Source organism: Gouania willdenowi, chromosome 17, assembly GCF_900634775.1.
Source record: "Gouania willdenowi chromosome 17, fGouWil2.1, whole genome shotgun sequence".
NCBI classification, from domain to species: domain Eukaryota; kingdom Metazoa; phylum Chordata; class Actinopteri; order Blenniiformes; family Gobiesocidae; genus Gouania; species Gouania willdenowi.
In genome coordinates, this window is record NC_041060.1 from 17,025,973 (window position 1) to 17,039,624 (window position 13,652).

Sequence of the window (13,652 nt, forward strand, 5' to 3'; positions counted from 1 at the left end):
AATCCGATACAATATCAGCACTGATCATACATATTTTTATTACTTGTTTTGTAGTGTGGAATGTTAGAAAAGGGTTGATCAAGTGATGTTACTCAAACAGAGAACAATAGCCAACAATTAAAGTTCACTTTACTGTGAGTATATGGTGGGAACAACTGAGGGCGGAGACAAAAACAACAAAAACTTTTTGGAGCGCTTACATCAGAGATTTTAGATGCAGTCCGATAAAATCCGATATTTGTTTTCTGGCTGATATCAGACCGATATCAGTATCGGATCGGGACACCCCTAACAATAGTAATAGAAAAAATATGAAAATATATCTTGTACACAATTTTAATCTCTTGTTTTGTCTTGATTGAAATCCTGCTAGTTTTTAGATTTTCAATTGTTGTTAAAGTTTTTCCATACTTTAGAATTTCTTCAATATATCTTTCAGAAAAGAAAACAAGGGATAGAGACTGCACCCAGTCAGATATTAGATCCCCTGGGCATTACTAAAGTTGTTGCTAGTTAGAGGGAATCTCATAAACAATCCCTGGAAAGGTCAACATCCTGCCATGTTGTTGATGTACTGGGTTAGATCTTGGAGTTACTGATAGTTCAGGTTTATTAGGAGCATGTGGACCGCCCAAACGTCCCACAGGGCCTCTGAAGCTAACAGGAAGGCCCTGCCTGGCATTAATTCTCATTTTCACTTTCTGTAGTCATTGTTGTAGCGCTCGATGCGGTTACCCTTCACGACAGAGTCAGGTTCACAGAAAGAAACTAGTGTTGGGCAAGGTGGAGGAAGGCAGACTGGCTGCACACCTCCCACATAGCTGCCATTCTCTCTCTGTCTGTTTTTTTCTTGAGTAATGAAATGTATGCAAGCTCCACCAGCCAACATTACAAACTCTGAGTATGTTGAGAAGAATGGAGACTAACACTGGGCGTGTATACCAAGGACGCACTGTGGGAAGCTCTACAATCAATTGTTTTTAGGTTACAACTACAATTGCTCATACAAGGTTTTCTCGGAGGACATTACTACTTTACGCTGACGACTCCAGCCTTGCTAAATTTTATGCTTAATGAAATCCACAACAAACACAAAAAGATACTGTGTGAATAAATAGAAAATGAATCATTACAGTTCTGTTTATTTGACATTCTGTCTAATAGACAGTGGATTGCTGTGGAAGTACCAAGCTTTTAGAGCACATGTGTCACACTCAAGGCCCAGGGTCCAATTCCGACACTTTAGAGCATCCAATTTGGCCCGCAGGAGAAAATAAAAATGACAGAGGTAACAAGAATCATTGTGTGAATAAAACTCAACAATATTTGCAGGGGCTCTCAGTTTTTCCGGCCCTTACTGTGTATCACGATAGCAGTCATTTTTAATATAAAACTCAAAATTTGTGCAAAATCCTTACATTTTCCTCTAATTATTCCAGAACATTTCCCTTACTTAAATAGAAATTGGTCACAAAATCAAGGTCATTGTTGGTTTCTCACATAATTTGGAATTCCTGTATACATGGAAGTGCAAACTAGGGCACAATAATGTGGAAATTACTTATTTTCCTGCATAAAATCTGTGGCCCACTCGAGATAAAACTGCTCCGTATTTGGCCCCTGAACTACAATGGGTTTGACACCCCTGTATTAGAATATCTGGCAGTATAATTAACATCAATATTGTATTTGTTATATAAGATATATTTCTTTAATCATTTTATTTGTTTACTTTAAGTAAATTTGATTAGAATATGAAACGTCTTAATAAAAATATGCAATGCTAGAAAAAGCGGAAACCATAATAATATCGTTCGTCTTTGTTGCCATTAATCGTTTCCATGAAACCAATTATATATGACCATGTGTCATCTTATTTCTAGCTTTTTGACATTTAGGTAAATTAAAGAAACGTTCATGTTTTCACATTTGCTCTTATCAATGACCATGATACCAGATATGGAGCAGTGAGAGGATGGCAGGATACGAGCCGGGCTCGAACACGAGTCACGACACCCCCTCAATAAAAGACAGAAAAATGCTGCTAGGCAACAACAGAATGGAAGAAGAAGGCAGAAGCTTGTAGTAGCCCGCGAAGAATCGTGGTAATCAGTGGCGAACTTTGACCCCTTCCCCCCATGAGATGTTATGTCAGTTTGTCTCCAGCAAATACTTGATCTATTCCACCTTTGTCAGACTAACCTCGAACGCTATTGATTAGGAGCTAAGTTACTGTAAGTCCTTCAATCATTGCAGTGCTGTGCAACTTCTGTATGTCAAAGTTCTTCATTCATTCATTCATTCATTCATTCATTCATTCATTCATTCATTCATTCAATTTTTCTAAAACTTCGACAAAAACAAAAGCAAGAAGTCAATTACATGTGCACCCGTCAACAACCTTTTAACACAGTATAAACATTTTAAAAAGGGAGACGTAACAAACATTTTGAGAAGGAATCAAAAGAAATACTGTATATAAAAAACTTAATGCCACTGAACTTAGCAAATTCTTTTAAAGGGGACATATCATGCTAAATCCACTTTTCTAGCCCTTAAATGCATTTTTTTTGTATATTTAGAGTGTTTAGAAGTACAGAAAAGTTCAAATTAGTCTCTTCAGGTGCTCGTTGATATCTTCATATTCTGTTTTGGTCATATTTTTCAATCTGTTTCGATTTTTCGATTCTCTATTACGTTTTTTGAACAATAACGTCACTGCCAAATTAGGACATCGACTCCAGGCCCAACACTTTGAGCAATCTGCCATTTTTATTTCTCGTTTTTATTTTGCAGTCCAAGCTCAAGGATGCCGAAGTTATGAGAGGATAAGTCAAAATGTTCGGTTGTTGGATGTAGTAACCCATTCGCTTCATTACACCGTCTCCCAGCATCAGAACCTTTTCAAAGTGCCTGGTTGAGTTTTATTTTTCACGGAAATGTACCCACATCTGTGGGTAAGGTCATTTTTGTGTGCGTGAAGCACTTCAAGGATGACCGCTTCTGCAACCTCCGCCAGTGTAAAGAAGGATTTGCCGAAAGACTTTGTCTGATTGGGGGGTCAATTCTTTCTATCTTTGGAGACGACGAACAGAGCACTTCGGTAAGCTGTAAATAACGCTAAAAAGTGTGATGATAAGACGTCCCTGTCATTGTTTTGTTAGCATTAGCAGTTGCACCCTCTTCATATGTTAGCGCTGTGTGCCCGTTTTAGATCCTTGACGATATGGCCTACGTGATTTAATTTAAGTCTAAAGTTTTCATTAGTCATTTCATTTTGCCGTTTTTGTCTCCGAAAAGACTGTATTAAAATGCATTTCGTGACGTTAGCTTGGCGCTAGCGTTAGCTCGGCGCTTGTGTTAGCTCACTTGTTAACATCCATATGAAGACGTTGTTCTGCAGGTTCATCATCATTTTCATCTCGTTCCGTCGGGTCCGACTCTGGCTCGAACATGTAAGGCTGGATGGACAATCGTATCTCTTCTATCAAACTACAAAAATGGCCAAGCAGGGTGGAGTTAGTCAAGCAGGGTGGAGTTGAACCGAGTGTCACCGCTGCAACCTGGAGAGGGGGCGAGGTATGAAGTGTCTCATTTGCATTTAAAGAGACCGCACCAAAACGAGTTGCTCTCAGAAGCACATCAGAAAAGGGGTAGAAAAGGGACCTGTGGAGCTATAATAATGAGGAATTCAGACCCAAGCATTGCAGTTCCGCTTTACATAGACCACAACTGTATGATTTATATGTAAAAAGGAAGGATTTAAAAGCATGATATGTCTCCTTTAAACAAATTTTCTAAACTTTAGAAGAAAAATGTGTTTTTTTTACTTTTTACGGGCTAGAATCACGCAAGATTTTGCACAAGGTTTTATGTCCGTCCGTTTGCCAAAGTTGCTACTGATTAGACCACCCATTTTACGGTGGAATATTGCGTGTAAATGGGTGATATCCTCCCAAAATATGTCAGTGAGGGTTTAGTCTGTGTCTATGTAAAGCTATTTCTATTTCAGGAGGTCATCTGCGTCATATCGCATCATATTACGAGAAATCCATGTATCATTCGTTCATTTGTTTTTCATTATGTAACAAAAACATGAAAAACACTCATTATTTGATATTTGTTTCCCAAACCAAAATGAAGAAACGGAAAACGCCTTGTTTTTCAAATTCAAGCTCTTTGGCTTTCGTCCAGAAAATGAAAAACGAACACCTTCATCCATTTTCTCTATTACCAATTGGCCAATCGTATATTACAGACACACATTTATTTGCTAAGCCAAGAAAATATGAATTTCCTTATGATTTTTTATTTTATTTTTAAACTTAGGAAACCAATTGATGAATCAACAATGCATTAATTAAGAAGACAAAGTAAGAAGACTGGAAAAAATGGGTCCGATTTGTTCTGATAATGATAACCCATTATCAGATTTCCACTTATTTGAACTGGAATGAACAAAAATGCAGTATTTGCTGGTTAAGAGCAAGCCAACCCCCAACACCACTGGAATGCCGATTCTATCTGAGCTTAATGTTACTTTGGACTTGCCCTCTTTGCAAATATGCCAAGAATGAGGCTTGATAAGCAGTGTGGGTAGCATAGCAGCTCCCAGTTAGCGGGCCTTAAATGCCTGAGGTGATGGTGCAGTTTTATCTCTAAAGCCACTGTACTAAATTATCTGTTGTTGTTGGTTATCAGAAATTGGCTGAATAAACACAGATATTGTAATTAAATGGGCAGGAAAAGCTTTTGAATGTATTTGAAACTGATGTTTTAACATTTGATTCAACTGAGCACATGCGATCACGTATTAATTTATTCACGTATGAAAAATATGTACTTCTTTGTATAGCAAATGGAACCCTATACGTGTGCGTTTCACATTTCAGTCAGAGAGATTGTCTTTTATTTCCTGGGTGTAACTCGCAGTTTAAAAGTGGGCAGAAATCTTGACACTCATTATGGGTTTCCTCTACGGTGACGAGCTAACGTGAGTTTCTACATTTAGGAACGCCACCACAAAATGCTGCAACCGCAGGGTTAAAATTTTTTACAGTCTGTGTTTGTTTCCCTCCTCCTCCTCCTCCACTTGTCTTCATCTATGTCTGTCTGCTCTCCTATGACACACAGTATGGGTGGGGTTCCACTGGTTGAAGTGCCAAAAGGCGTGACTTTGCTCTACAGTGTAGAATGGAAACAATGTGGAGCTGCAGAAATTTTAGGATTTAATCCCCATTAATGCTTGAGACGTGAATCGTGTGATTTTATATTTATTTTGCTATGTCAATAATGTAATGAGGATTTTGGTAGCGTTGTGTATTTGGTTTTCATTTAAATAGTCAAACTTCTGCCACTCCTTAAAGTAAAATTCAAAGTGCTACTAATCCTCAAGGGACCCTTGAACTTCAAATCTTTTTACCTGTGTACAATTAGGTAATTTATCAAACACTATATGTTTATATATATATATATATATATATATATATATATATACCCATTGAATTGAAAGAAACTTTGGAAAATAATGGAGAAATAATTGCTCAGATTGTGGTTTATCACAGTGTTTCTCAAATGGGGGTACCGTTACTTGAGCGAGAGAGAGAGTAGAAAATAGACAAATAAATTGTCAGTCTTAGTCCCACCCCAGGCGTGAGGTGACAGGAAATGATAGAAACTATAGAAAAAAAAATGTATTCAGTGTTTTCCAAAATTGGGGTCGGCACCCTTTGTGAGGTCGCCTGGTGTTTAAATGGGGTCGCTTGAAATTTCTGAAAAATCAAAATATATTTTTGAAAAGTTTTAATTATTATTCTTTTTCAAAAAAATCAAAACACAATCTTAAACAACTGTATTTCCATACTTTGACTTTGTGAAATATAAATCTAGAACTATAATGCAGTAAAAACATATACAATGGTGTGAAAAAGTATTAACTAACCCTAACCCCCTTCCAGATCTCTTACTTTTATGCATGTTTTCCACACTTAAATGTTTCAGATCATCAAACAAACTTAAACATTAGTCAAAGATAACACAATTAAACACAAAATGCAGTTTTTAAATGAAGAGTTTTATTAATGAGGAAATAAAAAATCCAAAGCTACATAGCCCTATGTGAATAAGTGTTTGCCCCCTAAACCTAATAACTGGTTGGGCCACCCTTAGCAGCATCGACTGCAATCAAGCGTTTGCGATAACTTGCAATGAATCGTTTACAACACTGTGGAGGAATTTTGGCCCACTCATCTTTGCAGAATTGTTGTAATTCAGCCACGTTGGAGGGTTTTCGAGCACAAAACCCCTTTTTAAGGTCACACCACAGCATCTCAATTGGATTGAAGTCAGGACTTTGACTAGGCCACTTCTAAGTCTTCATTTTGTTTTTCTTCAGCCATTCAAAGGTGGACTTTGGACTTTAGGATCATTGTCCTGCTGTAGAACCCAAGTTGGCTTCAGCTTGAGGTCACAAACAGATGGCTGGACATTCTCCTTCAGTATTTTTTGGTCGACAGCAGAATTCATGCTTCCATTTATCACAGCAAGTCTTCCAGGTCCTGAAGCAGCAAAACAGCCCCAGACCATCACACACCATATTTTACTGTTGGTATGATGTTTTTTTTCTGAAATGCGGTGTTACTTTTACGCCAGATGTAATGGGACACAGACCTTCCAAAAGTTTAACTTTTGTCTCATCAGTCCACAGAATATTTTCCCAAAAGTCTTGGGGATCATCAAGATGTTTTTTCTGGCAAAAATGAGATGAACCTTAATGTTCTTTTTGCTTAGCAGTGGTTTTTGTCTTGGAACTCTGCCATACAGGCCATTTTTTCCCAGTCTCTTTCTTATGGTGGAGTCATGAACACTGACCTTAACTGAGGCAAGTGATGCCTGCAGTTCTTTAGACGTTGTGGGACTTTTGCCATTTATGGATAATGGCTCTCATTGTGGTTCGCTGGATTTCCAAAGATTTAGAAATGGCTTTAGAACCTTTTCCAGACTGGTAGATTTCAATTACTTTTTTTGTCATTTGTTCCTGAACGTCTTTGGATCTCGGCATGATGTCTATAGCTTTTGAGGATCTTTTGGTCTACTTCACTTTGTCACGTAGGTTCTATTTAAGTGATTTCTAGATTGAAAACAGGTGTACAGTAATCAGGCCTGGGTGTGGCTACAGAAATTGAACTCAGGTGTGATCAACCACAGTTATGTTTTAACAGGAGCTGGAGGGCAAACACATTTTCACACAGGGCCATGTAGCTTTGGATTTTTTCTACCTCATTAACTCATTCAGTGCCAGCCATTTTCAAAATTTCTACCCCCTCAGTGCCAGCTGTTTTAGAGTATTTTGACTAAATTTTAAAGGCCCACAGAATATTTTGTGCTTTGACAATCTGAATTCTGACACCATATTCTGAAAGAGTTTCTAATTTCATCAGAAAAAATATTTTTTTCTTGTTTCATTCTTCTGTAATCAGCAGTTGAATAGAGGCTAGTTTCACACAAATTGCCAGTTTGTGACAAAAAGCTGAGAAAAATGGTAAAACTACAAAAACAACAGCTTTTAATTGCAACATTATTATTATTTTGCTATCTATGTCAGAGTTGAATGGATTTCTTACTGTAATTTGGCCATCCTCCAAGTCTCTCCCCCGTCATTCTCCACACACTCAACTTCCTCCTCATCCCGGACATGCCGATTGTCAGCGCTTGCCCCAATTTTTTGATCGTTTTATTTCATTATCGCGACACTCTCAATAGTCCACTTAGGTTTCACACATGCAATGGTTGAGTGTGAGCTTCTGGGAACTTCAGCATCAACTCTCGTAGCGCTATTTTCTGTCTCGTAAACTCCTTTCCTCTTCCTCTGAGTTCTGGCCATCACGAGTGATCTCTCATCCAAAGGTGCGCTGCTACCACCTACATGTCACCAGTTGGTCACTGCATCATTGTACAAGTTAGATATTCACCGTAGAGCTTCGTTACACTGTCTCCTAGCAACCCCAGGCGAAAAACACCATTTGTGTACTAAACCAATTCACATCTATAAACTGAGTTAATGAAACCCTTCATTTAAAAACTGCATTTTGTGTTTACTTGTGTTATCTTTGACTAACGTTTAAATTTGTTTGAAGATCTGAAACATTTAAGTGTGGAAAACATGCAAAAAAGTAAGACATCAGGAAGGGGGCAAACACTTTTTCACACCACTGTGTATCTGAGCTCAATCATGATCAAAAACTAATTCTAGGGGAAAAAAATGGGGTCAGGATCCAAAAAAGGTTGGGATCCACTGCACTAAATACTGTTTCTTTCCACTTATTTACAAAATTAGAGTATTTATAATGTTATAACTCGTTTATTCCATCATTATGCTCTAGATTTGTTTTCTCAGCAACATGTTGCAGTCGGACAAAGGGAGAATCACAAGTTTATCATATTATAACATTGCTAATATGTTATCAAAGCATTTGTTATTTGTCCAATCCTGCTTATTTGTCCATATAGAATGTGCTCTGCTGAATGCAATAATCTTTCCTCTTCATGTCATTGACAACCTGTCGCAGACTAAATATAGAAGTTAGCGTGGAATAACTGTCTGGTTGTGCCGACCTCCTCTTTCCACACCTTTCATTGCCTTCAGTAGTTTAAAGGGAATCTGATTAAGCTGGTTTTTTAGCTTTGGTGTCACCTTGGGTGAGGCGAGGTGTTGTTATCCTAGAATAAATTGATGGACCTCGAGGGATGAAAACTCGGGCAATTTTTTTTCTTGGTCTGCCTATTCTCGTTCCTCACATGAACTATTGCATTGTATCGGGGCGTGGCTGGTGAGTAGGGTGAGGGCTTTCCTAACAGCTGTTACATATTTGGCCTGTGAGTCACTCATTTTACACACAGGGAACTTCTAAACTTGGATTTTTCAACTTTGTAAAGTCTTTTTTTTGTTTCTTGTATTGGTTTGAACTTTTCACAGAAGAATTGGTACACAGAGTCAAACTCATTCTAATGAACTCCTTCTATGGCCAATTCAGAAATTTCTGATTTTCAATTTTTTTCTGTGTACATGAAAAATGAATGGAAATCTGGGATTTTAACTACCTGAAACAGAATTAGTTAACTTATATGACATGGATACTGCCACTTGCATGTTTTTAGAGAATATTAATTTAATTTACACTATATTTTCCACATGAAATGTGTGGTTATCTGTATCCTGCGACTATAGGATATTAAAGGGGCTGTGAAGTCAAGAAATTCAGTTGCTTACTGATGTTAAATGAAAGACCAATTATCAGCATCGAAAACTTACTCAATAATCATTAATAATCGAAAATGAAGAATTTAATTATCGGAATCAAATTGGGAAATTGGGCTGATTAATCTCCTGTAGTTCTTTATGTTACTGCTCCTATAACAGGCTTCATTTATGCAATATTAATACATTTCATGTGATATAGTTTATTATTTATACTGGTTAATCCTCATTGTTCCCCTCTATTATGGTAATCATCTTCTTTATTGGATTATTATACATTATTGTTGCATTAATATTATTGTTATTGTAAATTTGTGGAATAGAATACAATAGAATAGTACCTTATTGATCCCAGAGGGGCATTTACTTTCACAGCAACACGATAAAAAGACGGTAAGAAACAAAAACAGATATTAACACAAGATAACAGTGCAAATTTAAGAACTGTAGGTCAGACATAAATGAGAAAAAACAAACAAAACAAAACAATAGTTGCCATCATCACTTATCTTAGTTTTATTCACACTTTACCAGGTCTATCCTATATTTTCAACTTTACATTGACAAGCAATCTAGGGATTTATTTAATCAGAATAAAAAAAATAAAAAATAAAAATGTGAAGGCAGGTGTATGTGCTGCTTTGCAATATTATGATATATTTATCAACATGCTCCATCCTCTCTAAACAGAGGTTAGAACAACAAAAGCTGCAGTAAAAATAGTCGCTAAACCTCAAAGAATCCCATGCAATGCAAACCTCATCTTCAACGTAAGCTGTTGGTTTACGTGCAGAATGCACAATGAGCTCATGGATCTGGTTTCAAGTGTCAGTGTTGGCCACGTGTCTTTTGTTTGTGTGCAACTAGCTGAGGACGTTTTCTAGCTTCTTCAGATGTTGTGTGTCATGGTGAACATTAAGTAGATATTTGCTTTGCATCAAGAGACGCTTAAAATTCAACAAACTGTGGGCTTTACTTCATAAATCTAATGAAGTTTAATGAAGTTAATATGCACAGAAATAACCTTTTTTAGTCATTTTGTGTATTTCAGTTATAATTTTGCTGCACAAAATTAGCCTGGCCTCCAGGGGAACATCTTTTCTTCAATTATGTAAATTCCTTTCTCTCTTTTTTTTTAGGTCCATTATCCAGATGTGGAGAGAGTAGAATGGTTGAATAAGGTACCCACTCTCCCTTCATTTCATTTGTTTTCACACCCACTCTACCCACTCTTGACACACAGGCAGATTGCTAGTGTGTATAAATAATAATGGGGTCTGTTGCTCAGGGAGAGCCCGACCCAGTACGTCCATTGATGGGAGACATAAATAATGGATATATGCACACAGAAAGAGAAGATAGAGAAGATTCCTTGATGAACAACAGTTACTGTAAATACTCAGATATCCAGGTTTTCCAGGGACCCTGAAAGCATCTTGGGGAACACATCCATTTAAAAGACCGTAACTCTGTTAATATTTGCTCTATCTGGGAAATTCCACCAGTTTGTGAAAGCTATTCATTACTCACATATGATGGAATCATTACAGATGCTGCTTCGTTTTGACGAAAGAGACCAAATACCGGTGGATTTATTTGAAAAGAAAGACTGTTGCAACCACACGTCACTACAAGCTTTCACATTTATTTCACATTTATTTAAAGTGTGTATTTCCTTTAAGGGTTTTAATTTCTGGGAGGCGATGTTTCTCATACTGTTTCAATGGTTGAGAGATTTTGACAAGGTATATATGACATTTTTAAGGATAGATTATTATAATGCATAATAAAAGGTGATTGACTTGATTCATCACTGATTTCAGATTTTTTTAAAGTGTTTATTATAAATAGAGTAATGAATTTTTAAACCTTACGGACATTAACAACGTTGTTAATCTACTATATTGTATTTTGCCATTACAAGGTAGATTTGAGTACTTTGAGTATGCCGAGGTCGGCCCAAGTGTCCTCTTTTTTGGATATCAAATTATGGTCACCCTAAATCAGTGTTAAAAATTATAATCATAATAATATTATCAGCAACTCACAAAACAACATCAAAAACACACAAAATAAGGTGATATATAATAATAAATAATAAAAAAAAGAACAGACAAAATACACAAAAGGATACTATAAGAGAGAAATACTTCGAAATTACCAGCAACACACAAAACGACAACAAACACACTAAATGAGAGAAAAATGCACAAGATCACTACAAAATACGCAAAAATAACAGAGAAACATACAACACGACATAAATAGCAACCGAACAATACCAGGAACACACCCACTGAGAGAGAATAATTTAAATAATACCAACAACACAAAAAAAATATGATGAATAATAAAAAGAACAGACAAATAACAACAAAATACACACATTGACACCAAATACCCACAAAATGGCACAAAAAACACACAATGATGATAGAAATGATCTTGATTAGAACATGAACTGAGAATACGAGTCAGTATTGGTCCCACATCAGGAGGGAGAGGACCGGAAATGATAAAAACTATAGAAATAAATATATTCAGGAGGCACTAAATACTGTTTCATTCCACTTATTTACAAAATGAGATTCTTTAAATTGTGTGTTATCACTCACTCATTCCATCATTATGCTCTGTAGTTGAGCAAAATGTGGTAGTCGGACAAAGGGGGGTACTTGAATTTAGAAATGAGAGTAAGGGGGTATTTGAGCCAAAAACACCAAAAAAGTTTGAAAACCACTGCCCTGAAGAAGTCACTCTGATAGAAACTAGCTTTCCATAGTGACGTGTGATTTATTTCTTCATTTTTTCTCAGACGGTGAGACAGATGTGGCCTTTCATCTGCCAGTTTGTGGACAAACTGTTCAGAGACACCATCGAACCAGCGGTGAAGGGCGCAAACCCTCATCTCAGCACCTTCTGTTTTAGCAAGATCGACATGGGCGACAAGGTGACAACACAACCATGTGATGGGCTTTGTTGATCACAACTCAACCTTTTAGCTGTGGAAAGTCTTTACTCTAGTTTTTCTTGTCAATACGGATGCAAATAATAAGATGGGACTTTTCTATTGAAGTGTATTGAATTTGTCTGCAAATTAACAGAATATATGAAGATTTAAGCGATTGATTGTTTTTGTGCAGCCACTTCGGGTGAATGGCGTGAAAGTTTACACAGAAAACGTGGACAAGAGACAGGTCATCATGGACCTACAGATCAGGTATTGCTCATTTTTTTAAGTCTTTAACCTCATTTGTTTTTAAATATTCAAGAAAAAAAAAAATCCCAAATCTTACCTGTAATGAATCAGACAGCAACTTAAACTTGAGGAGTGTGTATTCTGTATTTGCAGTTCATGTTGTCCTTTATTCTCCCTCTGTCTCCCTTTATTTCTCGTCCTTTACAATAGTTTTGTAGGAAATACATCAATTGATGTGGACATCAAGAAGTTCTACTGCAGGGCAGGAATACAAAGTATACAGGTATGGCAGCAGTTTAAACACATCACTTTGAGATAATGAGCTGTGGTTATATGAACTAGAAACCACTGGTTTCTCCATCTATTGATCTTTGACACAAGCCTTTTCTGTTCATACTTGGGAGGTGGTGAGAGTAATTGCTGACAATGAATAAAAAATACAGTGGTTAATTACTAACACGATGTAGGAATATTTGATCAGATGATTCTCATACACTGTTGGTATTTCATGTCTTGCTTCTCAGTGTTTATATTCAACACAAAAGGGACTCAGATGTCCAATTTTCTAAATCTTCTATTTTAAAATTTCCTCCTTGTAACAAACGAGACATTTAATGACAATGGCAAAAAAGAAAACCAAGTATTTCAGAGTTTCTTTGGTATTTCCTGTAATGACAGAATAATTCAAGCTTGTCAAAGAACTTTAATGCAGAATTTCTACGTTATATGATGTTTCACTTTTTTGTTTATAAAAAGTTTCCTTGAGATTTCAAGATAGGTGGTATTTCTAGTTCTTTACTAACAAACTGTAATTATTAGGCTAGGCAAATGTATTTGTGCAGTGCATTTCATACACAAGGCAATTCAATGTGTTTTACATGATCAAGAAGGGCAACAGAAAACATTCAACCACTTACAAATCAATAAGAACATTAAAATCAGCAGTAAAAACATGAAATAAACAATAACATGATTAAAAATCTCCCTCTCAGTCATCAGAATCAGAAATACTTTATTTATCGCAGGGGGAAATTACTTGCGTTAAAGAGGCTCCAGAAATATCACAAATAAAAAGAATAAACACAAAACACAGAAAGAAAGAGAAAGAAAATTGATTAAGTAAAATACTGTTAATTAAATAAAGATTAATTACAAGTGTACAAATATAACACAGATATATACAACAATCAAAGCTGT

The 13,652-nt window shown here is 36.5% G+C and overlaps 1 protein-coding gene across 3 annotated transcripts in view; it reads left to right on the forward strand.

Moving 5' to 3' along the window:
* esyt2a (extended synaptotagmin-like protein 2a) overlaps positions 1-13,652 on the forward strand; it is a 47,893-nt gene that overhangs the window by 4,659 nt on the left and 29,582 nt on the right. For all 3 annotated transcript variants that reach the window (XM_028472598.1, XM_028472599.1, XM_028472600.1), the window contains exons 3-6: positions 10,396-10,437; positions 12,072-12,206; positions 12,400-12,476; positions 12,666-12,738. In XM_028472598.1, the coding sequence (XP_028328399.1) occupies positions 10,396-10,437; positions 12,072-12,206; positions 12,400-12,476; positions 12,666-12,738 (327 nt within the window). The remainder of the gene's footprint in view (positions 1-10,395; positions 10,438-12,071; positions 12,207-12,399; positions 12,477-12,665; positions 12,739-13,652) is intronic.